The following is an 18,584-nucleotide window of genomic DNA, read 5'->3' on the forward strand; positions in this document are numbered from 1 at the left end:
ATGAACAGAGAAAGTGGATGTGTATTTTGAGGGGGAAAATAAGTACAATATTGCATTTATTTGTAAAGTTTTAAGAGATTCCTTTTCAATCTTCTCCCATTAAACATTCTCCTCCACTGGCCATCTGTTTGTACATGGAGTAGTCAGCATTGTACACATGGCAACAGCACAAACCCTGTAGAATTCTAATGCGATTCCATTGTTAATACAAATGCAATTACTCAAAACTGTTCTGTAGTTCACTCACATTTATTTTCAAATAAATAGAGGTACGCAGGCAATTAAAATTAAATGCCAATCCAACAATTTGTCATTTCATGTGAAACATGTTTGAAGCCAGTATGTTTCATGTTTGAAATTGAAATTCCAACACCAGCCTAGGCTTTGATTCTTAAACTCAGGTCCTTTTATCATTGGCAGCTGACAATATTGTATTTAACAATTTTTTAAAATTAAATCCCAACGAATCTACATGCAACTATTTGAGAGCATACCCACCACATACTTAAAAAACCCCATACAACTATGGCAATACTTCTGCACTCTTTATTATGTCTGCAGACGGCCACCTGGCAGCCCTGTTTAATGTGACCCGAGCCCTTTTGGATAAAAACTTGGAAGTTCATATACAAAGCCATGCAGTTGAATTTGCAGAGCATCTATTGGATAAAATTGCTTAAATTTACTCCCAGTTAGACACCAGTTTTGATACAGGTCAGTCTTTCCCTATTATCTGGGAATGGTTTGAATAGGATCCTGAATGTGAATTCAACTATCTGTTCATTAAATCCATTCTCTTCCTAGCTAGCTAAGGCTGCCTGAGGATGACATGTAGTTAAATTCTAACATTGGTGAACTCTTCCTTGAAAGGGAATTGTTTTGCCCCTTAAGGAGGCATTGGTCTGCTTCCTCAAGAAGCCATTGCTGGACCCCAACCTATTGGATAGTTTTAATCCACTATCCAAACACTCTCTTTTGGAACAGTTGTGAATAAGGTAGTCACACAAGACCTTCAGTAAGTGAATTGGATTATCTGGACTCTTTTAGGTCAGGATTCAAGCCTGGGCATTGGTTGGAAATGGCATTGGTTGGACTTTTGATTTTTGGCATGACCAGGATAGGGATAGTGTAGCCATCCTGGTTCTTGATATCTCAGCTACATTCAATACCATCAACCATGGTACCTTTTTTAGATTAGCTCCATAGGGAGGAGGAGTGGGCAGCACCAATGTTCTTGTTCTCTTCCTTTCTATGGAACCAATACCAGTTAGTGTTGATTGAATGTGAGAGGCCTTACTCTTGGCCCCTATTATGTGGAGTTCTGCAGGGTTTGGTACTGTCTCCATTCCGGTTTAACATCTATAAAAAGCTGTTGGGTGAACAGGTGGCAGTCGTGGCTAGAAAGGCTTTTGTAACAGTTCTGTGTTGGGCTCCAACTGCACCCATTCTTGGATCATGATGTTCTACTCATATTTATTTATGCCTTGGTCACCTCCTGAATGGACTACTGTAATAGGATCTACATGGAACTCGCCGGTTAAGCTTCGAGATATTTGAGTATCTAGAAGCTTAACTAATGCAAAATGTGGTGGCATGGGCAGTTATGTATGCCCTTAGGATTGCACACATTATACCTCTGCTCCATGAATTGCATTGGTTACAGGATGCAGGATTCCACTTTTAAAACCCTACATGTTATGGGACCATGTTACGTGAGGGACTACCTCTTCCCAATTACATCTACCCATTCTATGAGGTCCAGCAGAAACATGTTACGGGTTCTATCTGACAGGACCCAAAATATGAGCCTTTCCTGCCATGGCATCTGTCCTCTGGAACATTTGTGAGGCAAGATTAGCCCCGTCCCTATTAGCCTTTTATGAATCTCAAAAAATGGTTTTTCAGCAGTGTTGAAGACCCCATGAAAAGAGGGAGCTTACAAACTGTTATATTGTATATATGGGGCGTTGGTTTAATGACCAGTTAGACCAATCAGAACTGAAGAAGCTTCTTGGATGAGAAGGCAAACATTTTCAAAATCTAGTTGCCTTTTGATCAGATAAGGTTCCTTTCTCACTAAGTAAAATACTGGTGCTTTCATTAAATTTTGAGACAATAAACTATCAGATTGTAGGTTAATAAAATAACAGCTATGCATGTTATTCATATTGCTAGTCAGGAGTTAAGTTGCACTGTGGTCACCTGCTCCTTTACAGGGCAGAGGTTAAATTTGCTGCTGAGGAAACAGGCTTTTCTCCCCCTTTTTCTTTCGGCAGACATCTTGTATTTAGAGCCCATTCCTGTCAACTCCGAATGAAGTTTGCCTTCTCTTATTCTTGCTATTCACCTGAGAAAAGCTAGCTTATGTCAAGAAAGGTGAAAGACAATGCGTTTTCTTTGGGGGAGGGGGGGTTGGGGCCAGTCGATGCAACTTTTTAAATAAAGGAACTAATTCCCCTTATGCAGACACGCCACCCTATCAATGACATTCATCACGATAGATCCACCTGCTTCAGGATACCTTTAGGGTAAAAGATACGAAAGCCGAACACGGTGGGGCATTGTACATTGCGAGTGACAAATTTTCACAGCTTTAATGCTCGGAAAATATGATTTCCCAGGAAAGCTAACAGATTAAGACACTCGCCGAAATACGAAGTGTCCATTTCTTTGAGAGTAACTGCAAATGCGCCATTCTCGTTTTTTTCTTGCCATCCCAGAGGAGACACCCTTTATTCAGCCCAACTGAAGCCGTCTGACCCCTCCCTCCTCTTTATCGAAGCTTTGCAACAAGACTTCTACGCTTTTGGCGTGCCGTTGCTCTCACAAGATGGGCATTGTTTCCTCTCACTGTACGCGATTTACGCAGCCCCGCGATTAAGCCCGAGAGCCCTGAGCAAAACGCTACGCCAGACGTCTCGTTTAGTACTGTGGCTTTCGCGTACGGCGACAGCGTAAGAGTGCGACGGCAGCGGAGCACATATGGTACCCCTCCCCGTGTTCTCGACACTCTTTGACTTATAGTAGTGCGGCTGGGCTCAAGCCTCGCGTTGGGAGACGCTCTCTGCAACGGGCGTCCGAAGCGGAAAGGGGCGAGTGATTCCCAATCCTTAGTTACGCTGCTTGCGTAGCATGCGCCGAAGAAGAAATCCCGGGCAGTGCTTTCCTCCACCCGCTACCTCTGCGCCGTTGACGTAGTATGCCCCAAGATGGCGCCGCGGTCGTCGTCGTTGGCGGCGGTGGCCGAAACGCTGGCAGAAGCTGCGGTGCTAGTCCTGAAACAGCAGAGAGAGGGAACAAGGCGGCGGGCGGACGGCGACAGTATTTGTAGCAAGTAGCGGTGCAGAGGGGGCTTCCCCTCCTTTTCGGCTGTTGAGTGAGGAGGCAGAGACTCTCTGGGATAGCGGGTCCCCCGCCCCCTTCTGGCAGGGAGACCCCAACCTACCCGCGTGCGGAGCCGACACCCTTTTCTCGGCTTATCTCGCTGCTGCCTCCCCGGTGGGCCTTCCCACCCTTTTCCCCGACCGGAGATGATGAAGCTCAAGTCCAACCAGACTCGAACCTACGACGGGGACGGGTACAAGAAACGGGCGGCTTGCCTCTGCTTCCGCAACGAGAGCGAGGAGGAGGTCGGTGAGCCGGGCGCTGTTAGGCTAGGTTGGAAAAGGGGGAGAGTCGGAGGAGAGAAACGGCCGGGGTGCTGCCATACCGGGGAGTTGCGGGGGGTGGGTGGAGAAGAGGCGGGGAGCGGTGGTGTCGGCCAGGAACGGGACGACCGACATGAGAGGGCGAGAGAGGGGAGGTGTGACGAATTGGAGAGCTCTGAAGGGGGAGAAATGGGGGGCGGAGACGCTGGGTGGTACTCGACGGAGGATGGGGAGAGGGGCGGAGCTTGGGAGGGTGGCTGCTCCCGAAGAATTAGTCGGCCGAAGAGGAAGCGAAGGCTGGGAATGGCCCCCCGGTGCCCCTTCGGCCCGAGCTTACTAGTGGCTCCCATTGCACGCCTTCGGTTAGTAAGAGAGCGTGACGGACGGAGTTCCCGAGTGGCTAATAGTACGAGAACACGCGGCTGTTACTAGGCGAGAAGTGACTCACAACACTCCTTTGGCGCTCTCTCTCCCCTTTGTGAATCCATTTGTGGGAGGTGCAAATACTTTTGGGGCTCTGTGTAAAAAGACCATATACTCCCCGTTTGCCCCCTTTTCTCGTCGAGGGAATGTGTGCATTGTAAACGCTCATGATCTCCCTACAGTGAGATAACTGGGTTAATGCTAAAACGCAGGAATGGCTTTGAGAGCCTTTCTTCTGGAAACAGGACTTGTTATAAGTGCACACCCTTTTTCAGAAATGTCACACGTCTGCCCAAGGAGAAACAAGGGAGGAGGTGCATTGATCAGGGGATTATAATTACGTATATTCTTTAACATCAATAAGAAATAGGCGGTTGGATTCTTTATATGTGGTATGATTCTTTGTAGGTTGATTGCAGGAAGCCATATGTTTCAGCTGGGCTTTCCACCAAATATGTTTGCATAATTGGTTCTAGTCTGAAAGAGGGTGATGCATAGAAAAAAACTGGCATTAGAAGTTGCTGAAGAGGAAAATGTTTTAGTTTGTTACTGTAATTATTAAATGTTACTGATTGTTACACACATGCCACAGGTAGATTGCAGGATGGTGAAGACTGCTTGAATGAGTAGGAATACTACTTTTAAAATTATGTAAAACATCAAAGAAATTGATTCCACAATATTTGCACAATATTTTATAGTACAGTTGTGCTTGCTTATAGCTGTGGCAAATCAGCAATAGCCACTTGCAAAACATTCTTTTATGGAGTAAGAATAAGGTTTTTAGTTTAAGAATAACAGGAAAAAAATATCTCTTCATTTCCAGACTCTTCTAAATAAGTTTTTGTTCAGTTTAGAACTATTTTTGAATTTATAGTTAAGAAAGTTGATGAGTTTAATATACTAAGTTTTTTTTTTGTCAAAGGATAAAAGTCTGCAGAATGAAATACAAGTTATCCTCAACTTACGACATTTTGTTTAGTGACTTTTCAAAGTTACAATGGCACTGGAAAAAGTGACTTATGACCATTTTTCACTTAACAACCATTGCAGCATCCCCATGGTCATGTGATCAAAATTCAGATGCTTTTACAACTTTCTGACAAGCAGAATCAATGGGGAAGCCAGATTCACTTAACAACCATATTACTAATTTCACTGCTGTGATTACCTTAACAACTATGGCAAGAAAACTCATAAAATCAGGCAAAAGTTAACAGCTTTCTTGCTTAACAGCACAAAGTTTGGGCTCAATTGTAGTAAATTGGGGATTACCTATGTAAACAGATGTATATGGTATAATGTCTGAAATTTAGCACAGCTCTCCTGCTTCCATGGTCATTTAAGCATATTACATAAGATTGCAAGAAAGAAACTTATTGCTGGATCAGAAATTGCCAATAGAAAGATTTGAAAGGAACATGATCTTGATCAATTTTCATTATGATCATTGAAAGGAATACATACATTTGATTAGTACTTGAATTCAACATATTGTTTGCACCATACAATATTTAACTAAAAAAACCCTGTTTCTGATAATGTGTTTGGAAAAGTGATACTATTTAATTACTCGGGTATGTATAATATAATTCAACTAGTGTGTTATTGTTTGTAAGGCACTGTGTCTCATTAATCTATAGAATAACTTTGTAACATAGGTCAAGTATTGTTATGTCCACATTATACTTTGGGATATGAGAATGAGAGAGCATCCTGGCATTGACCACATAATGACTTTATTATATAGGAGAGACTAAAACTTGCTTCTTCCTGAAAGTTCTGTGTAAAGGCTGTATAGCTTCTCATTCATCTACTATACCATTTGTGGAAGTAAATATATGTTGTGTTGAGAAATGGAGCAGCAAGTACAGTACAAGTAGTCCTCAACTTTTGACCACAATTGAGCCCAAAATTTTTGAGTCAGTTTCCAAGCATCTGAATTTTGATCACATGACCATGGGGATGCTGCAACAGTAAGTGGAAAAAATGGCCATAAGTCACATTTTTTTCAGTGAAGTAACTTTGAATGGTCACTAAATATGAACTGTTGTAAGTCGAGGATTACCTATAGTCTCTTGAAGGTTCGTGGGCAATCTGTAGCAGTTTTGCTTCTGTCAACAGGTTGAACTCAGAAGCTTGAAGTTGATTGTCCACTTGGAGGCTATCTGCAGGATGGCACTGCAGAATAGTGGAGAACAAAGCAGCTTTCTGTTCCTGCATATAGCACGTGCAATATGGTGCATGGGCTCTTAATATGTTACAGGTTGCAAGTGTTCTTTTTTGTTGTAAAAATTATTATTGTCTAAATTCATTTTATATTTACATCTGAAAAGGAAAGAATAAATTATTAGATAAAGAATGAAGTGGAAAATAGTGTTTGAGGACATGAAGAATCACTTGGTGTTATTGTCTTATTTATCTCAAGTAATAAATAGAACTTAATAAGATTTAATTTTAATGTTCAATTTTATGTCACTGGCAAGAATTTATTATAATCATATGATACAATCTAGAACAGTTTTTTAGATGTACATAAACTAAAAATTGCACCAATACTTTAAAATGTTTGAATATAACTTTTAAAATACCATTTACAAATTAACTAGGAAAATATTATTTCTTCATCATAGTTATTAAACTACAAAACTGGGATAATTATTGACAAACATCAGAAGATCTGTAATAGTAAATCTGTAATAGGAAAATATAGTTTTAATACTACCAGATAAATAAAATAGTGTTGTGATGGATAGAAAAGAAGTAACTCTGATTTAATCACCAGAAAAATAAATCAGTAATTTAGAAAACTTTTAATCCCATAGTTTGTGGGAAAGACATTTATAATATTGCTATCTCTACAAAAAAACCTTACTCCTACTAGGCATCTGTTGCACTTCAGTTGGCGTGAATAGGTAATGCATACTGAATGCTGTGAACAGGCAAGCATTTACAGAAAGAAATGATCTTAAATTTTATATGATAAGTTATAACTGAGCAAATTTGGCACTTTAAAAATAAGGGTCAGTGTATCAATGTTAGTTGATAGTCTTTTTTAGGTACAAATCTGTTTAAAAAAATTCTTGCAAATGAACATGATAATAAATTTGAGTTTCTCTCAACTGGAGTGCCTTTGTTGTGGGGAGGCATTTTAGGTATTTTATATTGTGGATTTTTAATATTGTAAGCTACCTGGAGTCACAGTGTGTGAATTGACAGATATATGTTTGTTTAATAAATAATCTAGTAATAATGCTTAATAAGTGATGATAAGTCACCTACAATTTAGCATAATAAATGACCTGCCTCCACAATAAAAAAGCAACCAGCATCGTTATTATTTTTTAAATTACTAAAATCATTTAACGAAGGGCCAGAAAGAACAGATTGGTCTTCAGGATTTATAATGAAGTAACCAGCTAATCTCTTAATGAACACTTTTTCTAGAGGTAGAACCTCCGCAGAGAAGAGGTCCTCTACCTTGTAATAATTAACAGCTTTAGAAGTGAGCAACAGAAAATGTACAGTGCAATATAAACCTTATACCAAGGCAGGTTCAAGGTTTTCCTAATAATGTCTGATATCTGAACAAAGATGCTTAATGGTCTACTTTGCAGTATGGATTGATCATTGAGCTTTTTGTGGAAAACTTATTGTGTGTACTTTAAATGCAAAATATCTTTTGGTAATAGGTAAGATTTCTCAGGTGGCACATTAGGTTTTATATACTGTCCCCTGAAATAGGTGAACTAATGTGCCAATTATTATATCTTTTAGGTACCTGTTAAAAACCTATCCAGGCCATCTTTGTATGAATACTGCTTGGTTTTTGTTTGTTTCTCCCCCTCATTTCTACTCTCTCTGAGCACATGCATGTATTTATACTGTATTATAAAATAATTATTGTGTTGGTAATTGGTAAATTGTATAAAATATATTTGTATATATTGTAAATTATATTTTACAGCAGATGTAAAGTCTGGTTCAAAATAATGCCTTTCAGTTGTTAATAATGAAATTCTACAGATCAGCTTCTGGAACACTGAAGATTTTGGATTTATTTCATTGTTTTAAAACATGGTAGTGAAATCATTAAGATAATTGATTGTAGGCATATTTCAGGTTCCTTAATAATATCTCTCTAGAAAAACAGACATGGCTCAGAATGGAGGAATTGATAATCTTTCAAACAACTGCCCAAATAGTTGTCCCATGGAATTGGCTGATTGAAGCATTGTTTTTTCCTAGAATCATTTTTTCCCAGGTCTTCAGCTGGATCAAATGTATTTTCAGACTCAAACTATCATTTGCTAACTTCTTTTCATTCATTAAATTCGATGCTATTTCTTCAGTTTTGGAGATTAATCTATTGACAGAAAGATGGACAGGGACTTGAGCCTCTTTCCTTAATCTTTTCAATATATTAAGTTAGAAAGAAACACTTTTGTTAGTATTATGGTGTAGCACACAAGTACAGAAGTACATAGTAGTACAGAAATGCCAGACATGATATTCATCTACTTTGGGATGAATAGGTGCTAACATACTTACCTTACTGCATTTAACAAACTCTTAATATTTGTGTTACCATAGTATTGTGCATTTAAATAGAAACGTTAGCATTATCAGGCTCTACATATTAGCTTTGTGAAGTTAATAAATGTTCACCATAAACAGAGATGTGCTCTTTGTATTTTGCACTTGGATAATGGCCTGCATAAGATAGCATTTCAGGAATGTTAATGCTTTGGAAAAATTTCTAACCCTAGATTGTATGCTAGGAAACACTATACTCTGTGTATACCTCAAACACAAGCCAAATGACTCTTTTTTATTTCCTTTTAAGACACTATCTTAGCAGCACATAATTTTTTCAAAGAGTTTCTTCTATTTTACATTCATATAATGAGAAACTTCATCATGCAGCAAGAGAATAAAATTCTGTGTATGTCTCAGAAGCTTGCTTTTACTAGTTTGTTTCAAATATTAAAAATGCATGCTGAGAGTTTGGGAGCAAACAGTTGCTCTTATGGTACAAGTGTATCAGGATACTTCTGACTCCCCAGTGTTCTTCTGCAGTCTTCAGTAATTGTTTAGATGCAAAAGTCAGATAGTTGTGTTCCCACTTTTCCACACTGAATGTGTCACTTCCACATTAAAACATTTAATGTTAATTTTGGTAATTTTTATATCATACTTAGTTTCATAACATAGGAAAACTAAGATTTTCATTCCTTGCACTATTTTTAGTCCTTGCCAGTGAATTTACAAATACCATAATTCAGTAAGTATCACTATCCTTACTAAACTATATAGAGTAACTGTTTCAGTGTATGAAAAAATTGAAATGAAAGCAAAATGATGATAATGTAAGTAATATTGATTTGATAGGCTTTATTTGGCCAGGAAAAAACAATTTCTGCAGGTAAAAAGTGTTCTGACTCTTTTAAACACGTAGTCTTAGATAACCATCTCCAACCTATGTGGCTGTCTGAGCATATGAAAATACAGTTAATTCACTGTTAAAGAGCCCAGGAATGGTATGAAAAATCTTACATTTCCAGTTAGCAATTTTTATTGTTAAGAAATTGAAATTACTTGAACAATTGAAATCAAAGCAAGATCTGGAAAGATTTAAAAAAATCTGTTAGAACTGGCCCCATACTGACCAGATCTGCAAAATATAAAACCCAAATCAATGCAAAGGATGTGCCAAAAAGTGTGGTTGATGCTGGACTACCTCCAGGTTACAGTACAGCTTTGCTTATACAGCAGTGGTGTGTGCATGAAAGACTTGCCAGGAGGAAACCTTTTCTCCAATCTCATCACAGAAGTCATTGTCTAAACTATGCAAAACAAAATCTTGATAAGCCTGAAACATTCTGGAATGAAATGCTTTGGATTGATGAAACTAAAGTTCAGTTGTTTGGCAACAGCCACAAAGAATAGATTTGGAAAGGAAAAGTGAAGCATTTAAAACTTGCCAACAGCTTGTTATGTGCAGGATGGCTTTATTATGGGATTTGTGTGGCGGCTGCTGGAATAAGAAATACTGTGTAATAAATTTGGCTAAATATCGATATATATAAAAGTTATAAATATATATAAATTAATGTGAGGTGCGTGAAGACACAATGATCTAAAACATATCTCCAAATCAACCTTGAAATATTTATTGGAAAGAAAGATAAATCTTTTGAAATGAAATACACATTTCCCAGACTTGAGTATTATTGAAAATCTGCTGGGCGAGAGTTTCTGTCAGTACTTCATTGAAACATTTGAGCAGGATGCCTAAATGTTGTCATGCAACTGTATATGTGTCACATAGCTATGTTTGATTTTTAAAGTAATACCTTAATTTTTAGATGTTGACCCTGGTAGCATTAGAAGATCATTACATTACATAAAATGTTTTATGGAAGTATTTAATTTAATTATCAAGTGTTAAAGAATTTTAAGAGTTTGAGAGATTTTCCCATAGAATGACCTGTTCCCATTAAGATTGGATGGTTTCCGAGAAGAAAGCTCCCTTTCTTACTTTGCCTACAGAGAACTATTCGCAAACTAGTTGTAAACTTTCTCATTTTCCCTTTTTAATTCTGTTGCTGACAATTGTATTTCATAGTATCCGAATTTGAGCTTCCCAGCAGATTTCACAGAAAGGAAGCAAAAAGAGTAGTTACAGAGTTAAAGTGTGTAGCGAAAAGCTTCATGAATAAATTGAATTCATTTCTTCTCTCATGATGATAGATAAAACTGTTTGAAGAAAGAAGCAGATTTTCACCTTTAGCCAGGAAAGGCTTCTTTATTATTTTAGTAAGTAGAAGAACCGTAGAGCTATGAACCTTTTTTTCTGTTAAACTATGTCATGTGCAACTGGATTTTTATAGAGGTTTTAATCCATATTTTCACTCTGACATTTGATCCTTTTGTTGACAGATCATGAAAATGCACTTAGTCTTAGGATATAAATCCTGACTCTGCTCTCCAAAAGTCATTTGAGCAGTTTACTCAGGTTGTATAAATAATAGGACAAAACTGTCTCTTCTCATCCACGCTGCAACGAGAGTCCAGGAATGGGATATGACTCCTCCCTCTGATGTCATAGAGCTGAGTCTGCCACTGTAAAAAGCCAGCCCCTTGTTGGCTCGTAATATTTTTGACTCAGCTGCTTGTCTTTGAGCCTTGTCTCTGAAAGGAGTCTTATTGAGCTAAAAAGAGAGTTTAGCAAATAGCAATTTCTGTAGCAAGGTTTCTAGCCTTCTTACTGCTCCTGGGGCTTCGGTCGAGATTTAACACCAGGAGAGTGGGGATCCACTTTCCTGCAGTGCCAAGGCTTTGGCGCTTCCTCGCTGAGGGACTGTGGACTCAGGGAGCATTCTGCTGAGCCTCCCACGCAGTCCCAAAGATAGTGGAGACTTGCCATTCTGCTGCTAATCTAGCCGCTTTGCAGCTGATTCCGGAGCTCAGTTCTGCCGCTTCACAGCTATTCCTGGCTATTGCTGATCGCTCGGGACCTGGTATGTGCCTAAGGAGTGAGAGAGGTAGTGAGGCCATCCCAGGGCTACCGCACGTGGCGGGTGGCCATTTTGAAAGTTGGGTGGCCATTTTGTCTTTTTAAAAAAAGCGGACATTAATTGGGCCTCACAGCTTCCACAGCTCACCTGGCCGATGCTACAGGCAGCACTAACACAGGGGAAGCTCACAGCTCCTCTTGGGCCTGCCCTGTTTGTGGAATGGAGAGGGAAGTCACCCAGTCAGATCCCAAGGGCATGGAAGAAGCCCAATGTTGTCAAGCCCCTATGAGGAAGAAAAGAAGACAAAGAGGCCATTCTGCAAATAGAGATGCTGCAGCTAAGATCAGGGCCAAGGCCCTGGTTCCCAAAACAACTTCCAAATCGGAGCTCAGGGCTGAGAAGAAAAGGTATGCAGCTTTGGAAAAGCAGTTTGCAAAGACTTTTGCACAGATGAGGGACCAGATCCAGCAGGCTTCTCAGTCAGGGCAGGTGCAGGTTTGCCCAGAGGTTTCTATAAGGGGGGGGGGGAATAATGCTCCCAGTTTTGCTAGCCGCCTTTTAGCTTGGTCTCCAGAGAGGGAGGAAGAAGAGCTTTTACCCCAGGATCTAAGCAGATCAGGGCCCTCCTCTAGACAGGCAGCCTGGGACCCCGGTCCCTCTTTCCTCATAGGTCAAATGATCCAAAGGGGGGATAGGCCTAGGCCTGAGGCAACCTATACTCCCACTGCTGCAGGCTTACATCCAGGGAACAGGCCTGATGACGACAGAGAAATGGTCTCAGTGGCCATAAGGCAGGGCCTGGCTGAGAGGTTTCAACAACTCCTATGCCCACTAGGGGGAGGACAGTCCTTGTTCCCTAATTTGTCCCAAGGGGTCTCTTCATCCCACAAAGGCCTTCCCAGGCAACAGTTCAGTTTCCAGCCTACCCAATCAGATTGGGGCGAGAATGAGGAGAGTGATTATACCAATCCTTCTAAACTCCTCATTCTGAGGAGGAGGAAGGTGAGATCAGACATCCTAATTTGTCTGAGGAGGAGGAATTTAGATCTGATCAACCTCCCTCAGCAGCGGTCTTTAAACCTTCTTTATTTAAACCGCTCCTGCACAGAGCTTTGGTCACAGCTCAGTTAACTCCTGAGGAGGTGGCTCCAGAACCACAGGTGGCCTCTTCTAGCCACAGTGACTCTCTGTTCTCCAAGCCAGTGGTTATACAGAGGTACTCCCTTCTCCGCTGATATTCCTTGATTCAGTGAAGGGTCAGGGCCTCGCCCTTCATCACATGACAGGTGATTTTATAACGTGGGTCCTGCCTTGGCCAACACCCTGCTAGTGCCTTCAGTGGACGCCCCAGTGGTAGCCTCATTCTCTTCATCAGGCACCCCCACTGAGCCAGAGAATGTGCTTAAGGCGGCTGACAAAAGGTCAGAGCAAACACTCAAGCGCACCCACCAGGCAGCAACTTGGGCTATCTGGGCATCTATGGCGGCTTCGTTTTTCATGATATCATCACTGCACTGGCTACACCAGCTGCAAGAGAGGCTCCTGGCCACCGATTTCAGGGCACATCAAGATCTCAACAAGATAATTGCGGTGGCAGAATTCACGGCGGACGCTACATTGAATTCAGCCAAGTTTGCTTCCAGGGCCAGGGCCTCCAGTGGTGGCCAGACGGTTCCTTTGGCTATGAAATTGGCAGTCCGATTCACACCATAAATGGAAGTTGGCGTTGGTCCCATGCGCTGGAGAAAGGCTGTTCGGCGACGCCCTAGAGCCATACTTGGTAGAAACCAAGGACGAGGAAGATCCTCTCCTCAGTGGGGAAGAGATCGGAATATTGCCTCTTCCTTCAGACCTGAATCCACCGCTCGATTCTCCAGGGGCCAGAGGGCATTTCCTCTTTGCTAAGAACAACGCCCTGAGGCTTCAGGCAGGCAACAACAGGCTCCCGGTAAATGGCTCTTTCCAGGGGGAGGAGGTCATTCATTCCAACACTGGAAGTGAATGCCCCATTTTATCCCCCATTGGAGGCCATTTGGCTTTCTTCGCCTCCAGGTGGGTGGAGTCAACATCAGATGCCTGGATGCTTAAGACAGTGAGGTCGGGCCTCCAGCTTGAGTTCCTTTCTCCACCCCCACGATTTTTTTGTTCTCTGCCCTACATCTAGGGACAGCTCCAACACGGGCCCTCATGGAATCGGCCATTCAATATCTTTTTGACATATGAGCATACAGCTGGTTCCACTGGATCAACGAGGGAGAGGCTTCTACTCTCACCTCTTCGTGATCCTAAGGCCTCGGGGATGGTGAGCCATCCTTGACCTTAAGCTCCTAAACATTTATCCCAGACAGGTGTTTTAAGATGCAGACCTTGCATTGCATACCAGAGAGCATTCGGGAGGGCAACCTCCTCTCCTCCATTGACCTCATAGAGGCTTACCTCCATATATGGCCTCATCACTGCCAGTTTCTCCGTTTCTGTTACCAGAACGAACATTTCCAGTACCGGACTTCCCCTTCAGTCTTTCGTCCGCCCCCAGGGTCTTCACGAAAATCTTGACAGCATTGGCAGCTACTCTTTGAGCTATACCAGTGAGGGTCCAGTGCTACCTGGACGACATCCTGATCCAGTCACAGTCAATCCACTTTGCCCATCATGACTTTCACATCACGTTGCAGTGTCTACGAGACCACGACTTTTCGATCAATCTCAAGAAAAGCCACCTCTCCCCAATGACCAGGCTTCTTCATCTCGGTGCGATCATCGATACATCACGCTGTGAGGTTTTTCTGTCCTCAGAATGTGGGGAGAGCCTCAACGACTTCATCCTCCAGATTCAGTGGCAGCACACTGTTCCCTTGTCTCACCTGTCTCAATTCCTGGGGAAGATGATTTCATGCATTGGCATTGTCCCGTGGGCCCGCCTTCATACCCGGGCACTTCAATCAGGGTTCAGGTCCCACCACAGTTCCTTCGGTCCTTCAGGTGGTGGCAATCTCAGGCAGTTTGGTGGGGTCATCCCTTCAAGGAACCACAGAATCCTGCTCACCACAGATGCCAGTCTTCACGGCTGGGGAGCCCATCTGTCCGGCGAGATAGCTCAAGGGAGTTGGTCTGAGGTAGACAGGGCATGCCCCATAAATTGGCTAGAACTCAGGGCCATCTTCCTAGCCCTGAAACACTTCCGGGACAGGGTGGCGGGTGCCATGTTTTGGTCATGATGGACAATGTGGCCGCAAAGGCCCATGTCAACAGGCAAAGGGGGACCAGGTCCAGGGCCTTGATGAGAGAGTCAGAGCACCTGGGGAGATTGGCATAGAGACACCTTCTATCTATCAGGGTGGACCACATTCCAGGGGTCGACAATATTCAGGCCGACTGGTTGAGTCGCTCAAGAGTCGATCAATCGGAGTGGAGTCTCCACCCTTCATTGTTTCTGGCTTTGTCCCACAGATTTGGAACTCCAGCAGTAGATCTCTTTGCCATTCCTCAAAATGCTCAGGTAAGCAGATTCTTCACCAGGTTTCCAACCCAGGGAGCGGAGGGGACCAATGTGCTTTGGAGCAACTGGCCTCCAGGGCTCCTCTACGCCTTTCCCCCCTCTTCTGATCATTCTGGCCATAATTCAGAAGTTGTTAGAGAAAAGGCAGAGCTAATTCTCCTGGCACCCTATTGGCCCAGGAGACCCTGGTTTGCAGATCTGGTGAATCTCTCTGTAGATCAGCCAGGGAGGATCCCGGCCAACAGGATCATCAGGGAGCCTTGCTCTACCCAGACCCTCAGTGGTTCTGCTTAGCCATTTGGTGCTTGAGCGGCAATCTATGAGGAATTCCAACTTCCCTGACAGGGTGATTGATACTATACAGGCTTCCCGAAAACCTTCCACCACGCACATCTACGATGCTACCTGGAAGGTCTTCTGTTCCTGGTGCACTAAATCGGCATGAGACCCCTCTTCAGCATCTGTTTCAGAGGTGTTAATGTTTCTTCAAGATGAGCTCGATCAGGGAGTCTCACCTAACACTCTTCGCTGTCAGGTAGCGGCTTTGTCTTCAGTTCTATCCTGGGAAGGTTATGCTTCCTTATCCCATCATCCTTGCGGGTTCTTGAGGGGGGCGGCTAACCTTTGACCTCCAGTTGTACATAGATTTCCCACATGGGACCTCCCTAAAGTTTTGCAGGCTCTTACGGGTTCCCCATTTGAGCCCCTTAGATCAGTGTCTCTCCAATTGATGACCATCAAGGTGTTTTTTTCTAGTGGCCATTACCTCGGCCAGGAGAGCGTCGGAACTAGCGGCTCTCTCCATCAGACAGGATCTGTGTGTTTTCCATGAGAACAGGATGGCTCTAAGGTTAGATCCTACGTTTGTTCCTAAAATAAACTCTTGGTTTCACTGAGCGCAAGACATAGTGTTACCAGATTTCTGCCCCAGGCCACAACATGAGTTGGAACACAAGTAGCATACGTTGGATGTAAGGCAGGCCCTTCAGATCTACATCAAGTGGACGGCTGCTTTTCGAAAATCCGAGGCCATGTGTCATTTCATCCCACATCCTTGGGGAACAAGGTGGCTTCATCGACAATTGGTAGGTGGATTAGAACATGCATCTCCAAAACCTACCAAACTTTGTCCCTGCTGTTCCCAAGAACATCATGGCTCACTCCACTGGGAGTGCTGCTACTTCTGCCACCTGGTCTTCTCAGGTGTCGCTGGAGGAAATCTCCAGAGATACCTAGGCGTCTCCTTTAACGTTTATACAGCATTATCGCCTGGATTCCTTCACTTCGGCTGAGGCCTCGTTTGGAAGGAGGGTGCTTCAGAAGGTGGTACCACAGTCGGAGTGATTGAACCAGACGTTGGTCCTCCCATGGACACGCAGGCTTTGGTATGTCCCATTCCTGGACTCTCGTCCCAGTGTGGATGAGAATGGGCATTGGTATAATTACCTGAGAACGCTCTTTCTATCTACACTGCAAGAGAGTCCTGCCCCACCCTTATACATCTGGTCCTGATGGAGGGGTGTGTGTTTTTTCGTATTAATGATGCATGCATAAGACATGCTTTTAGTGGTATGCTGTTTGGGAATGTGAACATTCATACAATTTTTTTTTTAGATGGTGCTGTGTTGTTTGTGAACCTGAATATTTACAGCAAAGGTTAATCTGAAAATGAATGTCTCATTGGTCAAGATAATTGTGTCCATCAAGTAAATGAAATGCACAATAGCCACATTTGTTTTTACAAATGATGAAAAACTGGAACATGTAAATGAATTTATGCATCTTATAGGAAGTAGAAAAATGAATGGATAAATTTTAAGACATAAAGTTGGGTAGAAAAGTGATGATTAACATGTAGTTTGTTGCAAAATAGGAATATTTGCTTTTTAAAAAGTTTTTAAAAGCTGTACATGAGATCATGCTTCTGCATCATTTTGTATATGGAAGTGAGAGCTGAGTATTCAGGAAAAATATAAAAATAAACTGAATCCAATAAAGAATAGGATACTTAGGTGTTTGGGTAAGCAGAACTGACAATGAACAGTTGCTGAATTACTATGGACTGAATACAAAAGTGAATGGCCAATATGAAAAAAGTAGGTTGAGGTAGTTTGGTTATGTAGAGAGAGGGAATGAAGATTAAATAACAGATTTAAGTACATGAAGATATTTTAGATGTATAGAAATCACTAATAAAAATCACCTTATAATGCTGTATTTATTAATATAAAAATAATATAACATTATTCTGTTGTAAAATTTTATGAAATATTTACCAAAGAAAAATATTACTTCATTTTCAGATTATTATATGATATTGAGTCATTGCCAACTAATTACTATGTAGGTTTTTTTGCAACATCCCCAGGATCATGTGGTCAAATACTTGGCAACTGACTCATATTTATGACTGTTGATATGTCCCAAGGTCATATGACCCCCTTTTATGACCCAAAAGTGTTTTTAAAAGAGGCAGCTAGACTTTCTTCACCTTTGGAACAACCATGACCTGGATGACTCAGACTCTCTATAGACATTCCCCTTTTATGATCTCTGACAAGCAAGTCCTTTACTGTTGATTGATTCTAAAAGGCAGAAACTGTTCACCACTTCAGTATCTTCATTGTCAGTTCTAAGGGGGTTATTTTATCTGTTGTCATTAGTTGAGTCTTCATATTTAATTCTGCTAGTATTGTTTTTTTCACTGTGCTGCTTAATTTTGTTACTAGAGATTGCAGATAGTTTCAATTATCAGGATAGTTATCAGCATAACATAGGTTATTGATGTTTCTTTCTACAATTTTAAGACTATGTTCATCTTCTTGCAAGTTTCTGTTAATTATATATTGAGTTTACGAGTGTATCTATATTTGTTGTGTTCCTTTGTCAATCTAGAGCTGGTATGCTTAACCATATTCTGTAGCTATCTAAGTTTCTCATGAGGACAATGAGACATTCAGGATTCTCCTTTTTTCTAAGCACATTCCATAGCGTGATGTGATTGACATAATCAAAGGTCTTTCTGTAATCAATGAAACACATAGTGACTTATTTTTTGTATTCTTTGGCTTTCTTAATTATTTAGCTTGAAGTAGCAATAATGTCTTGTGTTCCTTTGCCTTTTCTAAAGCCAGAACATCTGTCATTTTTCCCATATAAAGCTCTAATCTGCATTGGATAATCCTAAGCATTATTTTTCTAGTATGTGAAATTAAAGATATTGCACAATAGTTTGCATATTCCATTACATCTCATTTTTTAATATTGAAATGTAGGTTGATCATTCTCTAGATTTGCTAACATAGCTTGGTTATAATCTTTACTGTTGTTTCCCATATTTTTGTGGATATTATTGTAGCCTTCCAATTTAGTAATGACCAGAGTGCTGATTTAACTTCAAGTACAAGTACAACCGGTAGTACATTCTTAAAAGTAGGGAATATTTTCTAGAGTATCTTATATGTTGACTTATCTGTTCTAGTGTATTGAAATGCA

General features: G+C 41.5%; 1 protein-coding gene across 1 annotated transcript in view; it reads left to right on the forward strand.

The window, feature by feature from the left end:
* Positions 1 to 240: 240 nt before the first annotated feature.
* NUDT3 (nudix hydrolase 3) overlaps positions 241 to 18,584 on the forward strand; it is a 28,032-nt gene continuing 9,688 nt past the window's right edge. The window contains exon 1 of the mRNA XM_026680384.2: positions 241 to 3,629. Within this exon, the coding sequence (XP_026536169.1) occupies positions 3,531 to 3,629 (99 nt within the window). The 5' untranslated portion in view covers positions 241 to 3,530. The remainder of the gene's footprint in view (positions 3,630 to 18,584) is intronic.

The sequence above is a fragment of the Notechis scutatus genome, chromosome 3 (genome assembly GCF_049901735.1).
Source record: "Notechis scutatus isolate UNSWTSFEM ecotype Mainland chromosome 3, rNotScu1.2, whole genome shotgun sequence".
Lineage (NCBI taxonomy): Eukaryota > Metazoa > Chordata > Lepidosauria > Squamata > Elapidae > Notechis > Notechis scutatus.